At 39.5% G+C, this 16404-nt stretch overlaps 3 protein-coding genes across 17 annotated transcripts in view; 1 reads left to right on the top strand and 2 right to left on the bottom strand.

Annotated features, from left to right (window-relative positions):
- Positions 1-231: 231 nt before the first annotated feature.
- On the bottom strand, positions 232-1560 carry Med18 (mediator complex subunit 18). The gene is made up of 2 exons (XM_070658886.1): positions 1108-1560; positions 232-1002 (listed from the first exon to the last, which is right to left on the bottom strand). The coding sequence occupies exons 1-2, from the start codon at positions 1311-1313 to the stop codon at positions 543-545; spliced, it is 666 nt and encodes a 221-aa protein (XP_070514987.1). The 5' UTR covers positions 1314-1560; the 3' UTR covers positions 232-542.
- Positions 1561-2160: 600 nt separating this feature from the next.
- The window catches only part of Usp30 (ubiquitin specific protease 30), a 44565-nt gene continuing 30321 nt past the window's right edge, over positions 2161-16404 (bottom strand). The window contains exons 2-8 of one of the 2 annotated variants that reach the window (XM_070658860.1): positions 6305-6394; positions 4850-5154; positions 4475-4630; positions 4127-4290; positions 3592-4002; positions 3173-3511; positions 2161-3063 (exon numbers count right to left, since the gene is read on the bottom strand). In XM_070658860.1, the coding sequence (XP_070514961.1) occupies positions 2812-3063; positions 3173-3511; positions 3592-4002; positions 4127-4290; positions 4475-4630; positions 4850-4952 (1425 nt within the window). In that variant the 5' untranslated portion in view covers positions 4953-5154; positions 6305-6394 and the 3' untranslated portion in view covers positions 2161-2811. Of the gene's footprint in view, positions 3064-3172; positions 3512-3591; positions 4003-4126; positions 4291-4474; positions 4631-4849; positions 6395-16404 lie in introns of both variants that reach the window. The other variant, XM_070658859.1, reaches the window with a different exon arrangement.
- Positions 12965-16404, top strand: part of Mhc (myosin heavy chain) — a 42230-nt gene continuing 38790 nt past the window's right edge. For 5 of the 14 annotated variants that reach the window (XM_070658803.1, XM_070658801.1, XM_070658805.1 and 2 more), the window contains exons 1-2: positions 12965-13051; positions 15203-15615. In XM_070658803.1, the coding sequence (XP_070514904.1) occupies positions 15409-15615 (207 nt within the window). In that variant the 5' untranslated portion in view covers positions 12965-13051; positions 15203-15408. Of the gene's footprint in view, positions 13052-13253; positions 13632-15202; positions 15616-16404 lie in introns of those variants that run through there. The other 9 variants (XM_070658799.1, XM_070658806.1, XM_070658800.1 and 6 more) reach the window with 4 other exon arrangements.

Below are 16404 nucleotides of genomic sequence, written 5' to 3'. Positions count from 1 at the left end.
CCGTTCGTAACCAAATCGAGCAACTCGATTGGTCGAAAGCCTCACCGTTACGGAAAGTGTGTGGCCGGCTTTACTGGTCGTCGAAGTAAAAGTGCGTATACCCGGCAATGTGCGTTGCAGCCGGTATAATTACCCACACGCTTGCGTGAATGTGTGATATATGAATATTTTACAGAGTATATTGATTAACTATGTTCTGGGATGCCGAGCAGAAAGAAGCTTTCAACACCATTACATTTTATCTTATGACGTTTATCAAATATCTTTGCTACTCAGTAGTATCCAAAGTTTAAGATTTTTGTACATATAAATAATCTCGTAGCTAAAGTCGTTTTATAAAAAGATATTCTTTGCACTTAATATTTTAATTTCATATAGAAAATCTATACTAAATTGCTATCTAAGTACTGAACTAAAGGACGACGCAAAAAATTACATTACAATAAATATAACCATTACTAAATATTTTCGTTCTTTGAAGCATCGCATTTACGCGAGACTTTTATATCGAAGTGAATCTTTGCGGTAGGCACGTCTTGTGATCAATGAGCTAATCTTTTGTAATCAATTTTTTCCAACTGCACTAAAGGTCGTAACTGTTCCGCGAATATTCTCATATCCTCCGCTATAGCGTCCTGCCCACTGGGAGCCAGCACACTGAGTTCTACCAAGTAACTCTGTGATATCATTTCTGGTACTCCTTCTGGCACCTTGCCCTGATTAACTTTGAATATCTTTGACACGGTGATCTTCATTCGGCCTTTGCGAAACATGTAACCGCGAGTAACGTACTCGAAGTCCAATTTACAGCCCAATTCTGTGAGAAATTCTACCACGGTATTACTGGTAGCGATGTCAATGCTGCTGCGAACGATAGTGGGCCGAGATTTGTCACCAAGCTCGGGCTGTCCAATGTACCGCAACTGCCATGGCATATCCGAGTAAGTCGGGTCCAGAGTACGTCTCACTCGTAGCAGCAAAGGCTGTTCCTGTGGCGAACCTCTGAAAAAGCCAAATTTTTAAAACTGCAATGTACAAATCAACTTCGATAAATTTTCGACACAGCTGTTCCATAAAAATATAAAATTAAAAAGAAAATTAGTGTACCTGCGAATACTAAAACACATTTCGTGGTCGTAAAATCCTTCTGGGCCGTGATCTACGTTGTCACACAGCCCACGAAGTCTGTGAAGTAGCACTTCCACAGAGGAATCTAATACTGATCCTTGCAGCAAATATTCTTGATTAGGGATAATGTTAGATTTTAAAGCAGCACTCAAACTATCCATGGCAGTGCTAATTGGAGCAGTCATGCTGGTTGGCTCGCTTGGTCAATTTTTACACGAGATTAAAATATTAGTAAGATGAGAATATTATTTTTTATGTACTATTTTTCTTTTTATTTTTTCGTGTACAAGCAAAGATTTAAAAAGGAGATTGTTCGGCACTCTTTACTTAATTATTAATAGAACTTTATAATCTTGATTTATTTTTTACTCCTTAAAAGCAGAACTGAATTTACGTTTGAAGGTTAGAAAATCTATCGTACAAGAGAAACAAAGACAAATGCAGCGTCAGTAAGCCGGTCTCTTTCTCTTTTCCTCTCTGGTATACTTAGTTCTCACTTCTCGAGAGGTTTTCGTAGGATGTACATACGTACCTTCTTCAGAGAAAATAGAATAAAAATAAAGATAAAAAGGAAAGGAAATAAAAGGTAAGTAAAAGAATTTAAGTCACATTTTAACAATTTTGTTTCATTTTTGATTTATTAAATACTTATTTAATTCAAAAAAATATAAAAAACAAACGCAACGTTTAAAAACTTATAGATTACCTTAATAGAAATTAATTTACGAAGGAAGGAAAATCATTATGGTATACCTACTATCTGCATTCTAAATTTTATTTTACTTTAAAGTGTTTTTTTCTTTCGTAAGATTTTTAAGTATGCGTTTATATGTATACCTAATTGAATTAAATTAAATTAAATATATTCTGGTAATTCGCATATTTCTTTACGCCAGCTAGAAAAAAAGATAACAAATTTTGATATATACAAATTAATAAGTTTACAGTCTTTGAAATACTTAGTATTATTAACAATTGCGCTATATACGAGAGCTCAAAGAGCTTTAAATATAAACATAATATTAAAAAAAATACAAGATTATCTCGTTTATTCTCGTCAATAAATTTAATTCGAAAGATTTAATATTGGCACGATGTTAGTCTTTGTTAAAATAACGATATAACGATGAAAACTAATTAAAAAAGTGTATAAGAATTGACAATTTTCTCATGTAGAAATCTACTACTACTATGTATGTACTAAGTATATATAATAGCGAAAAATTTTTGTTTCACAAAAGTAACTAATTCCGGCAAATCTGTGAACGTCTAATAATAGCAATTATTAACGTATTCGTCGCAAATAAAATATTTTTGAATTTTAGATTATATTACTTGATACATTTGGCTGCTATAAAATATTACCTAGGGGACACACGATTTATAGTCATATATGTATTATAACAAAAGATTACCGTGCAACATCGAACGATACTAAACTTATCATAGAAAATTCGACAGTCTCTTGTATTTCGCAAATTTTTCCGTTCTTTCTAGCTGTGTTTTCTACGCTCGTACATAATTGTTTGCAATTATATCCTTCCGTAAAAATTTTAGTTGCTACCTAACTGCCTCGCTTTAAAAGAATGAGAAAGAAAGCATGGCTAAAAAGAGCGGACCTGTTATCAGTAAACGCGTTATTCGTAATTTCTATAGATTGCCTATCGCTTGAAAAATTTGTTCCTAACTAGGATAAACACTGTTGATGCGTTCGTAAAATAGTAGATACGGATTGGCAAGCAGCACCTGCGTCAGCGACACGCTATCGACAATAATGTCAGATGTGTACAGCCATTGATCTACTTTGTTTCCACGTCTGAAACAAACGAAGTGGCCGGAGTCTACCGGTCCGCGGTGCTCGATGACCGCACACAATCGATACTTGTGTTTACCCTGTATCGTCATAAAACTGTTAGCAAGAAATTTTGCATCACCCTGCGAACAAAAATTTTAGATTACATTAAATAGAACACCTATCAAATTATTAATTTAAATTTAGAATCGTAACTATAAATTGTTTTAGTTAATTCTTTTTATAAATTACCTGCGCGCTTCTTTTTTTTGTCTCCGTGTAAGTGTAGGGATCTAGCACCAAAAATTCGGGGAACGTAATTTGATCGTCCCTTTTAATCGGTATACCCGATGAGCTCCACGTTGTCCTCGGAATGTGCAAGCATAAACATTTAGGCAGTTTGCCGAGAGTGAGAGTTTTGGTAGCAGTACAACGCAATGAGCAACCATCGCATTGCACATCACGTACAATTTCACTGTCTACAAAACGCGAAAACAGCCATTCCAAAGTGAGATGTTGTGATATAAACGATGAAGTAAGTGGTGGTAAAGGTAATGACAATGTTTCGAGCTTGTCATAACGCACTGAAGACTGCAAAAAAAAAATATATTAAAACATTAAAATTTAGCGTTGTAATAAAGTACATTTTTATTATTAAATTAAATTAATACCTTCCATAAACAGTTGCTGCATTGAACTTGACTAGTGATCAGACCTGAGAACGGATGAGTTTCTACTGGCATCGAAGGAATGTTGATGAATGGCATAGCGCAGAGAGACTTCCACGATCTGAAGATGCTTGTGCAATCGCCGTTGCTTTGAACGTTTCGTGATAATAGTTCTGAAGATCTAGCAAGGATCATTCCGGGCTTGCACATGCTCGGAGACATTGCAGATATGGACGAAGTAGAAGTCATCATTTGATTATTACAGTTTTTATCGAAGCCCTTCGGGTTATCAGAATTATTTTTTACTGACGCAATGTCGTTGCAGGAGGCGCTTCTGAGATTCAAAGTATCTGTTCCTCTTATATCAGGTTTGATAATCGGACTCGGTGGCAGTGCATCGGACAAACAACCTTTCTAAAATTATAAATAAATATTTTAGCAATTACTCATAAAAATCGCGAAAGTTTACCGCGGAAAAACGAGTTTCGAAACAATCTTTTAATAATGTATTATTTTACGTGTATGTAATATTGCGTACTCTATTCGCCGGTTGCATTTCAGCATCTAATGCGCTGAGAACAACGTGGAATAACTCGTGAGCGTCTTGATGTCCAGGCCCAAAATTCCATAATGAACCGACGGAAGAAATTATCTCAACGGGTGTCACGTTACCATATAGGTCGTCTGCAAAGCCATTGATTTCTGCAAATTAAAAAATAAAATATCAGAAAAAAAAATTTAACATTTGAAGCGTGAACATTGTAATTTTCACGGCTTACTGGTTTTTTAAAGAGCTAAATTGACAAAAAATTCAGTTCTCAAAGAATTAAATTCTAATTTAAGATTAAATTAAAACATTGAAGATGCAATAAAATCAAACCCATACTTTTGAGAACAGAAAGCAATGTTCCAGCAAAGTTTCTATCCTTTTTCTGTTGCTGTTTCTGAAGCCAGAAAACAAATGAGGGGCAAGAAGCCAGTGCTTGCAAAAGAGAATTCAGGAAACATGTGTATCCCAAATTATTGATTCCAACAACTTGACCTGAAAGCAAGAGAGCAATTAAACTTGAAATAAAAACTTAGCTCTTATTAAAAATACTATTTAAATTCTTTATAATTATAAATATACGAAATGTATTAGTTATAAAAGAAATGCCACTGACAATGCAGTAAGATAATTTTCTTTAATTTTATTATAAGAATTTAAAAAATCAAATAATGTGATTATATAGGCATTTATCAAATGTAACCTAGACGTTACCTTTTCTTCTAGGTTTGGGTGACGGACCCCATAAAACGAATAGACCAACGGCGATAGCGAAGCCGACGCCAGCAAACATCGCAATTTTCTCCACATCCATCATGTATCACCGAATCTACCAGCACCTTTGACTAATTTCAGACGGAACGGTTTAACCTATGTTCCGGCTAATGCAGCTCGCTTTCGACCCGCGTTCGTGCATACTTCTATGACAATCGAGTCCCTTTCCTCGCGGTCCGCCGATGATAAGGTCCACGTAGATAACAGCAACAAACTTCGCTGAGAAATCGCCGAAAGATATACTCCTTTTTCTCCAGCACAAATTGCGAATCAGTCGGGCGCGTGAGGCCGTTCGGTAAGTTCGTGATTTGCAGGTTATGGTCAACCGACGAGTGCGACAATAAATAAAACGAAAAAAAATGACAAAACGAGCTGGATCATTAGATGTTGATTCGACGAAAATTAAAAACTTACGTCTATTTTCTATCCATCTATTTATCCACATATACGTACACATATATTGTATATGTATTATATATTCGTCCACAAAAAAAAAAAAAAAAGCGAGCCACTAAATTTTAGTACAACGACGACTCGTTTTTGTCGCGAAGAAAAAAGCGAATTTAAATCAGAATTAAAAGTTTATCGAAATATTAATATGAAATTTATTTCGTGATAAAATTAATTTTATTAATTTAGATATTCAGACTATTTAAAATAGGAATAAGAATGCGAAAATGCCGCGAACGGAGATGCATAACTAGCCGAACTTTGAAGATGCTCCTCGTATCTGTTTTCGCTCTTCCGCTTATTAATTCAATTTACTAATTTCCAGGTCAGACGAGAAACCAACGTTTCGCCTGGACCTTTTCCGCTATTTCCGCGAGTCAATTCTACGCGGACTAAATACATCCCCGAAATTACGAGCGCAGTTTACGAAGCCCTGACGTCTTCTCATCGTGGAAAATATGCTGTTCAATCGTCCTAATCGACGGCGTACGTTTTTGCGGCTCGCTATCGGCGTAACGATGATTCAGAGAAGGCGATAGTGGGCGCGAAGAAATAATTTCAGAGGAAAGGGTTTCCATAAATAAGAAGCAGAAACTGTCGAAGGAAAAAGAGCCAGAGAGCTACAGAGAAAGAGCGATGAAGAATGAGAGAGACGGAGAGAGGGAGAGAGAGGTGGACCAAAGCTAGACTCTGCAAGAGCGGCCTAAGCCGTGTAGCTGCTATATTGTCGCTGGGAAACGAAAATAGCTGCTGTCAGCCCCAGAAGCAAGGCATGGGTGGCGAGAGGGCGAAGAGGAGGCGATGGAGGACTAAGGTAGCACGGCGGTACATGGTGCGACGACGAGGACGTTGTATAGGACCTCGAATGAAGAACCTAACTATAATCGACCAAGTCCTCCTTATGTAAGTTTTCCCTTCTTTTTTTTTTTCTTCTTCCTCTTGTACCTCTCGTTCTTCTCCCTTTTCTCCTTCAAATTTTGTGGCCGGTCTCGAAGTTCACTGCGCGATACATTGCAGTGGAAAGATTGAAAATCCCTGAAACAGAAATATCAAATTTGACTTGTAATAAAAATCAGCGTCAAGAATCGAGAGAAGCTATTAAGAAATAAGTACAAAAAATATTTTTGCAAAGAAGACTACTCCTCGCTAACTAAAGTGATCGAGTAAATTAAATTCAGAGAGCGCGATGCGTATCTACGCGAGATCTAGAATCTCGTCGTTTCGCGAGTAACGTAACGCAATATAATCCGATACGGAATCCATTTCGATGCCACGCCGTTCGAACGCCAGTTAAAGTCCACTCATTGAGCCGTCATCCATCGGCAAAATTAATTACCGTGGCTCCGCGAGTCCCGTCCAAATGTCTTCGCCCGAATTAGACCGCGGCGTCGGCTGCATTAGCGAATATACCGCTTTAAAATTACACAACATAACTCGTAATTATTGTCGCGGCGGAATGTAGGCGACGGATGCCAAAAGATGAGTCTGCCTCGGGCGTCGAAGAAGGAAACGCGTCAATGTTCGCCGTCGCGACGGCGCGATTAATAATGCCAATTGGCGATACCGAGCCTCGAGAGCTTCCTCTAGCTAGGCCAGCTTAATTTCCGGTCAGGTGCATCCTGAAAGAAGCGACGGTGCCGGTAAGCCGCATGTCCGGTGAACTTGCACTTGATTGCCAGGCGCGTCGTCCTCGTCCAATATTTTCTCTTCGATTATTCACGCGAGAAGAAAGTGTTTGCCTGCCGATCGCAGAAAATTAAGAACGTTAATTTTACTCGCTGAAACTACAAGCGATTCCGCTGTACGGCTGACGAATTTTTATTCACCGTAAAATATTCACGAAACAGATTTCGCTGAAGATAATCGATGGGAGGATTAGCCTCGCTTTGCAAAAAAAAAAATATGCGATCGAGATAACATTTCTTTTTGCCATTAAGTGATATTCCTGGTCGTTGTCAAACGATCTCATTCTTCATTCGGAAACGTCGCGTGTTGGCGACGTCGGTTATTGTTTCTGGCGGAGGTAGGATTGGCTTTTCGGCGGAGTAATCAAGCACCGGGAATCGGTGGTATAACTAAGTACTCGTTCGTCGTTATTGTCGACAACTCCGCGCACTTCGCGGCGCCAATATTACAAACCGGCGATGAACGACGTTCTCGCGTACCCCGCAGGGAGCGAGGAGAGAACACCGATTTTAACCGCGCTTTGCGATAGCGATAGCGCGCATTCCCGAGCGAAGCTATCTCGGGATATCGAACGTGCGCTTGGCACGATTCGACGGAGCGTAGTCCACGAGATGCTGCTGGTCTAGCGACGGTATTCTTGGTTCTCCACTTTTACAGGCCCTCGAGCGAGCTTCCTCGTTAGAATTGCGGTCAGAGAGATTTTCGGGAATATCTGTTTCGTCTTGGGTACAGCACCATTCCTTCAAAGATACGCTCGCGACGCTTTCGCACCTAGGAAACTTTATTACACTCGTAACGAACTCATTTCTTCTCGGAGATCAGAGCCTATGCAGTTAGATTTAAGGTGCTTTCGAAATAAATTAAATGTATTTTAATACAGATGCTGTTTTCAGGTGCTTGTAAAACATAATGTTCTCGTGTATCTTTCAAACTATTTTCGCTTTTGTCGCTTTTGAGATTCGAGAAACTTAAGGAGAGGCAGGATTGACATTCGGAAGTTCATTAATCTTGGTGATCTCTGGCCGCGATGGCCTGCCTACTTTCTTGTTATTTTCCGCGTGAATGCGAGCCGTACAACAGTTTCAAATATTTTCCCCGAGTCGTTTCGCCTCACACGTTTATTGAATCGAGCGGTGTCGTAAACTCTCGGGTGCTCTCCTTTATTGGTGAGCGAGGTATTCGCAAGCGAGCAAGCGAGCTAAGATCATCAAATGCGAATATAGCGGAAATATACGAAGCGCGTAAACTAGCGCAACAGGGCGACTCGCGATTTAAGTGGAACGTCAAGAATATCAATTTTTTTAAATCTCAATTCTTTAAATTCCAAGCTCTCATTTATTTTAGTCCCGATTTATTTAAGTTATTCTGCGGGCGCGTGGTAATAAACATTTATTTATTGACACATTAATAGATATAACTATATAAATTAACGAGAGGCAACGTTTCTCTTGTCTTTACGCCAAAGTTTTTTTTTCTTTTTTTTTTTAATAGTTTTAGGTGTAGCAAAATACTCGAAGCCAATATAAAACAAGAAATCATAAGAATAATTATAGACAGAGATATGTTACAGAAAGAATGACTATTTATAAGTTAAATAATTAATTGTTAAATTTAAAAGCGTAAAGGAAAACTTACGTGTTGAGATTTCATAGATAAAATTTTTTACTTCTGATTTCAACATAAAATATGTATCGCGACAAAAATTTTTTTTATACGGATCTGGTTTGTTTCTTTAATTTTTATTTCCTCGGACGTTCGTGCATTACAGAAGCTTTTAATATCTTCTACCCGCTATTGAAAGCGATCCAAAAGCTAAACGATGCGATAAATAAAACACCAAGACGGCCCAGATTAACGACGAATTATTCGAATATGATTCAATGTGCCGCATTTAACATCTTCTTTTCAATAATTGTACAACATATTCTTGCCTTTTTTTTTTAACGTATGTTCTTTCTAAATTCTAAATAAAATACGTCAAAGTAGAACTTTCAAAAAAATAAATACGAAGGATTGTAAAAATAAGAGTTTTCCTTTTTATTATAAGAAATTTTTATCAGTCGTGTATTAGAAGTAGAAATTATATTTTATATTATATCTTTCCTAATTCTTTTAGAGAAAAGAATTGAAAACTGATTACTCTGTAGAGTTTCGAGACGGAACGTGACTTCCTGTCGCGGGGAAGTCGCCAAAGTGTGATTCAGGTAGGCGATATGACGAGAGGATTATCCAGACCTCCGAGGTCTGGACAAGTCGGTCGTTGTCGTTACGTTTACGCTTGTGTAACGCCGAATTCACGATCGTCGCCGGCGACGACGATGACTCAAGCCTCAGCCTCAAGGCTCCGTTCACGTTTTCGGCGAGGCAAGGCAAAGCAAGGCAAGGCGAAAAGCTCACGTCGTTTGTGTCCTATCTCTCTCTTCTTCCTTTTCTTTCTTTTTCTCACCCTCCCTTGCCTTTTCTCTCTTTCGCATGTACGCACGATGTTGGCCCGGTTTATCTCCGCCGATCCCGAAATAATCTTTAGATTCGGTCTCTTCTGCTTCTCGCTTCGGTCTCCATCGAGCGTGCGTGCGTGCACGCGGTTTGAGGACTCTCCCCTTGTACCCTTCTTCATATTCGACATCCTCGTCGCGCATACCTACGTTCTCTGACTACAGAAATGCGAGCCGTTAGGCGAGGTACACTCGGAAGCGGCGAGCCAACATCGGTCGACGTCATCCGAACTGGTCACTCGTCTCTCGTAGAAAAGTGGGGCGAATCACCGAAAAAATTATTACGTAGATAACGAACGGAGAGAACTCGAGACGCGGAGCGCTGATTTATCGGCTATTTGTAAATATTTTGAACGAGATTTAGAAACATGTTACGAGTGACGCATGCAGATGAGGCAACCAGGCTCATCTCGACAATATTTGATATTAATAAAAATAAACTGGAATAAATTGCCAGGGGGGAAAAGGGAAAGTATGAAGGAAGGATTCTCTAAGCTTTTGCGTATAATCGGGACGTTTCGCAAACCTCAGCGTGCTTCCGCGTTTTAATTTTCTACTCAATCAGCTGGAGACCACCCGATTATTTATTTAGTTTTCGAGCTCGAAGCGAAATGAATTGTTAATAGCGAATTTAACGAGTGGCCGCTGGTCGTTCGAAAACCATTGAACTTATGCCAGACGTTACGAGAAAACTCATCGATAAATCGCGCCTCGCATGCTCTCGCAAATTACCGCTCACCAGATGATTTAAGTTTTAGCTGTGCGAGACTTCAATTACGTTTATTTGCCAAGTGTGGACGACGTTATTTTTCATTAATTTTAATTTCTATATTTAAAAGCGCGATCTAGAAGAATTCAAATTTAAAAGAAAGGCCGAGCTTCAATTAAAACAAATTGAATTATTAACAAAAGACTGGGCTAGTTAAGAAGTAATAATTGGAAGTTTGACAAGTATTTCAGGATTTTCTTTTCTAATTTATGAAGTCAAGTATTCGTATCTAAAATCACGGCGTGCGTCTCTCGGCCGAATTCCTGCGCTATCTTTCATCTACTAATTTTACACACATCGTGAGATAAGTCATGCGACAACAAGGGGATTACGGAGAGACGGCGGTGGATTTAAGGTTTTAAATGATTCAGAGGCTTCTCTCTCTTTGCGCTCAGCCTTGCCCAGCGCATACGTTTGGCACGCACTAACTGTTCGATCGTAACTATCGTACCTCTTTTGGCACGCCGACGTTCGTCACCCACGCCCGTGGAATAAGAGTATCCTAATGACGCGCGATCGTAATGATTTTACGTAATAATCAAGCGTGCAATCGCGCTCGAAGCGTTAGATAAGCTCCGTATGAATGAAAACCGAAAATGAAGCCCTCGCGTAGAAGTGTACGGTGTCTAAAAACGGAAATATCTACGCCTGGCATCAAAAATAACGAGTATACTATTAATAAACTTAAATATATAAATTAAATTTCGACGCATTAATTTTCTGAAGAAGAAAAAAAAAAAAAAGAAATTTATAATAATCTATTCTGAAATTTTTATAAAGATAGCGAGTGAGAAAGTACACTTTATGTTCCACAATATTAATATTTATTCATTCTTACCGATTACGGCGAACTAACGCAAAAAATGAGTATCTTAATCGACCTTACGACACACGTCGTACGACGCATCGACTTAGGAATCGTCGTCTTCCGGGCGTTTCATTAATGAGAACTGGAAGTGGTCCAATTTCTCCACGAGAAAATTGCTATACCGCGCTAAGCCGCATTGCATTGCATCTTACGATGGGTGCAAAGAGAAATGTTGCGATTCACGTCGGAGTATATCTCAGAAAAGTAAGATATTAGATGCTAGAATTGTATTAGCTAGCTTATAAAGCACACAGTTATAAGTGCTTCGTGATTAGTAAAAAAACAAAAAACCAAAAAAAAAAAGAAAAAAATAGAAATTGCCTCTTGCCAATTATTTTAACGAAAACCGGAAGTCTGGCGTTATCTTTGCGAAAAGGATAATGATATTTTTAATGCAATGCAAGTGAAATTTACTTCTGTACTGTGCATTAATTTAATTTCGTAATTTCTATAAATGTCACAATAATATTTTCTCAACGTCAATAAGAAGAATCTGTTTGCGCCGCTTTGCCGTATACGTCTTTCGATTGGCGTCTATTTCGATGCATTTGGGCGCATCGCGTCGATCCGGACGATGACGGCATGGAATTCGGTTTATAGCGCTGCCCCGCGAGCGTAAATATTATTCCTGCACCGGTTTTACGTGGAAAACGCCAAGGTCCGCCGCGACCATTTCACGAGCCCGAATTCATTACGTTCTGGAATGAAAATTGCCCTTTGAAAATAATCAGCATAAAATTTATTTATTGCGCTTGTAATGGATTTTTTTTTCGTGAGACTTAAAAAAAGACGCGTGTATCGATCATATAAATTTCAGATTTATAACGAATTATCCATGTTCATTGAAGCCAACGCATTCATTCGTGTTCGTTCATGCTCGTTTGCGATTTTCATTCATTTCTATTCGGTTGACTTGAAGGGAAAAGATCACCTAACTTGATCATATAATTATAAAGATGCTTCGGGTGCTAAATTTTAATTTTAATCTTATCTAATTATTTTTCTTCCCATTTTGCAAGAATTCTTGACAGGAAATAAAATAATAAATCCTCTAGCGTTATAACTTATTAAAATTAATTTTTCGTAGTTTGAAGTAAATAATTTAACACAAGAATATTGTTTTAAAGTCTTAAATTGTCCAGAGAGAAGAACAATAATAAAAAAAATTAGGTACAGTTCCGCTAGAAAAGCCAAGAAGCGTTTATGCGGGTGTTGGTTCGTAAAATTGTCGACCGGTCCAGGCGCAAGGTCGGTCGAGGAAAAAAATATGAAATAAAAAAATGGAGATATCCATCGATCACTTGCCCGTTCGACCGAACGTCCGATCCGTTTTAACGTAACAGATCGCGAGGCAATCATCGTTCACCGGCGCGCACCCCGAATAACGCTCCCGTCCACGTGCGCCCTCCACGTGGTTGCGCCCCTCTTTCCCCGCCACCTTTTCTCGCGCTCATCTTCTCTCCTCCTTAGCGATCACCGGGAGCGATGGAGGAGCCGAGCGAAGGTGCGAGCGTACCCTCCAAAATTCCACCACCTCTTTCTTCCATTTCGAGGTCCGCGATAGTCGCCATAGCTGGGGGACAGCCCGGGGTACCAAGCAGAGGGATGGCCGAAAGAAGGGACCAGACAGCGACGTCGCGTCTCACTCCTACGTCTATTTTCATCTCACTCGTCGGCGTCGCGGCCACCCCTTGTCGCACCGTGTTCTCGGTATCATCGTCCGCCTAAAAAGGTAGATTGGCCGTGGAAGTAACGCGATATGCGATTCGTCGGCCCGTCGGGCCAATGGACCACGGCGTTACATTCTAGGATCACGTTGCACGCGCTTATATTGGGAGCCCCCGCTCGTTTCCCCGACAGAACGGCTCTCTAACGTAAGTGCACCACGTCGCGTCGCGTCGCGACGCCGCCGGCTTCTACTTTTTTTTTTTTTTTTTCTTTTCTTCTTTTGGTTTTTCCTCCTCCTTCTCCTCCCCTTTCTCCCGATCGACAGGAGGCAAACAGAGATAAAGTACAGCGAGGAGATTAAATAAAAAAAAAAAGTGGATTTTTTTCGTGTATCGGAGCCGCGTGATAAAACGGGGTGCAACCGGTCCGGGCGTCGTCACGACACCCGCGGCATCTTAACCGGAGCACACCTTCTACCCTCCGTGTTAACGTACAGAAAACTGACGGGCCTACACGCAATAAATCCACGCATACACGAGTGGCACGCGATACCCGGTGATAAGAAGGGATTTAAGGGCGAGGCTCGAAGCCGCAAGGAAACTCGCGAGAGGACCGAGTTCGGATGCTTCGCCTCTCCCTCGAGAGGAACGCGTGTGTGTCTGTGCCGAGGGCCGAAGTCGCCAGGTGGCGGAAAGTGGCTGGCGAACCGGATCCTGGTGATCCAAGGGAGAGTGACTCGCAACCTACGTCGACTCTTGGTGAAGTACTGTGTTAGAGTCCGACGAGGTGCGATAGAATTGTGCCAGGAACTTCTCAGAGAAGCTTTTTACCTGTGTGTGCTTACAATTTCCCGACCGGTGGACGGATATAGTGTTGCTTATTTTTATTACTTCCTCTTACCCTTTTTTTTTTTCATTCCCCGCTTTGCTCTGCTTCGATTCAATTGATTAAATTGGGTGGGGGAGGGGGGAGGAGGAGAGATAAATGGTTTGAGTTCCCGGTCTCGACTCGGGAAATTGACAAACTTCCGATCGATGAGTTTTTCTTTCGTTGAGCTAACAATGTGGAAACATCAGGAATACTAAGCCTTGTGCAACACCATCAGATTTGATGGAATATTTCCGTCTCGAATTAATTTCAAACGAGTCGCGAAAACTTACGCTTGGGCTGTTTTATTTCTAATTTTACTTATTTTTTATTTCATGTATTTATTTGTGATTCGCAATCTTATACTTTAAAGAATTAATTATTTGCAATTGAATAATAATAATTAAATATTTTTAATATTTTCTTTAAATTGACCACTTCAATATTTTCTTTTGGTTTTATTCTTTTCAAGCTTATAGTTTTTTTTTCTTCCTCATTATTGTTCTCCATTTTGATTCATATTTTAACTACGCCTCACGTCATTTATTACTTAAAATTTGCATGTATTTTTAATATTTATTGAGCACTAATAAACTCTCACACAGATATGTTCTATACGTCTATTGTACGTTTCTTGTGTTTCATATACACATGTTCGAAGAAACGAAAATATCGGACTCCTTGTAACGCGATACGTCGCTCTTTTTGGTCCGGTCGCCAGTGCCGCTTCGTGCCTGCTCCATTTTGTATTCTTATCTGATTATGCAACCCCATCGCACTCTCACGACTCTTCTTCGTGACTTCTCCCTTGTGATACAAGCGTAATCGCCGAGTAATAGTGTCAGTGATACATAGCGACATTACACCGACCTGTTTCGAGGTGAAGCGTGTCCGATGAAATGGATCTTCACTGTCTTTACGATACCTTTTTAAAATGTCTTAGTGAAATAAAAAAAAAAAAAAAAAAGAAAGAAAAGCCGGCGGCCGTCTGTAACGAATCTACAAAACATTAAACTTTATTTTACGAAACTACGAAAATTATAATATCAATTGATGACGGGAAAGTAAATTTTAATATTGCTTGCTTTCGATCTTGGTGTTAGAATTATTACTGACATATGTCTGAATTTTTATTCGATCCTTATGTTAGCGATTTTTCGACAAATTATTTTTTTTTAATCATAAAAATAGTATATCATAAAAAAAGAAATTTGGTGTACGTCAATTTAAATTAATAAGAATATTTTTTATGTGATAGAATTTATTTCAAATAAATTTATTATAAATTAATTAAAATTAACTGATCATAATTTGTTCCTCAAAGATAACGCTTTCTAAAAGACGTAGAAACAAAAGAAATAATCTATTAAATAATAAAAAAAATATGTTAATCGTTTTCTTGCATCAATCCGATATAATCGATCGTAGTTTTGTGAAATAGATCCCGGGTGACCGGGCACGTCAAGATGTTTTAACCGATCGTTCTCCAGGGCCGCCCAGAACGTGCCGCCAGTAGTCCGTCCGCCGCCGAACCAACAACAAGCCCCGAAGGCAAACGACAGGAAGAAGAGGAACGGTCCTCCCCTCCCGCCGAAGAAGAAGAAGAAGGAAGAAGAGGAAGCAAGACATCTGGAGGAAACCCGCGAGTGCCACGGCACCAGTTTACCGCCAGTAGAGCCCAGAAGAAGAACCGAAGATGCCAGCCCCGAAGGCTCAGGAGGGAGAGGATCCCGATCCGACCCCATACCTCTTCGTCTCTCTCGAGCAGAAGAGGATCGATCAGACGAAACCATACGACGCGAAGAAAGCATGCTGGGTGCCCGACGAAAAGGAGGGTTACCTCCTCGGCGAAATCAAAGCCACCAAGGGCGATGTCGTCAGCGTTGGCTTACCTGGCGGCGAGGTATGTATGGTTGATTGATTTGCATGCACATCCGCGACTGGTTCTTTTAATTACTATTATTTTACACTAGAAAAATCATCAAACAGCTCGGGAAACAGCTGAATTAATTTGATCGGCTCGGGTGATTTCTGTATTCGTCTAACAATAAGACGTTTAAAACGCGATTCCTACGTGAAATATTAATTTTGTTGTCTTTAATTAATAAATATAATATTGTAGAATTTAGGTTACTTTTCTTGATAATGATTTGTCAATTAATATATACGTCTAATGACCAGAAATTAAATATCACGATTGTTGACGTGTCACTTTAAGAGCATTATTCGGTTTGCCTATGCGTTTACCTTTACTACTGATCGGCCGCGCTTCTTCTACTAAAAATATCTTTAATCAGGCAATTTATTCCCGAGCAAATAAGCACGTGGTCGTTATCGAGATATTAACACATTTTTCACATTTTACATGAATTTTATAACACGATAGTCTCGTAAAGTGAAAAATTTTAGCTAGGATGCGAAGTCTATGTCAAGTGGCGACGTAAGTCAGCTTGCCTTGGTTGAAGAAACTTTTATAAAGATATTAATTATGCAATGAAATTGTTTGTTAAATTCCATTCCGTCGTCGTGTCTCTTTTCTTTACTCTCTCGAGTCAGATTCCAAAAATGACGTAACACTTTTCGCGAGCGCGATTACGTCGAGAGAGCATTCACGTGGGGTTCGCGTACGTTCGAAGAAGAAGGCGTCAACGGCGAGCGTGCGTTCTCGATTTCGCCGGATAAATCCGTTCGC

The sequence above is a fragment of the Cardiocondyla obscurior genome, linkage group LG07 (assembly GCF_019399895.1).
Source record: "Cardiocondyla obscurior isolate alpha-2009 linkage group LG07, Cobs3.1, whole genome shotgun sequence".
Classification (NCBI taxonomy): Eukaryota; Metazoa; Arthropoda; class Insecta; order Hymenoptera; family Formicidae; genus Cardiocondyla; species Cardiocondyla obscurior.
This window is presented reverse-complemented; position numbering and strand designations above follow the sequence as displayed.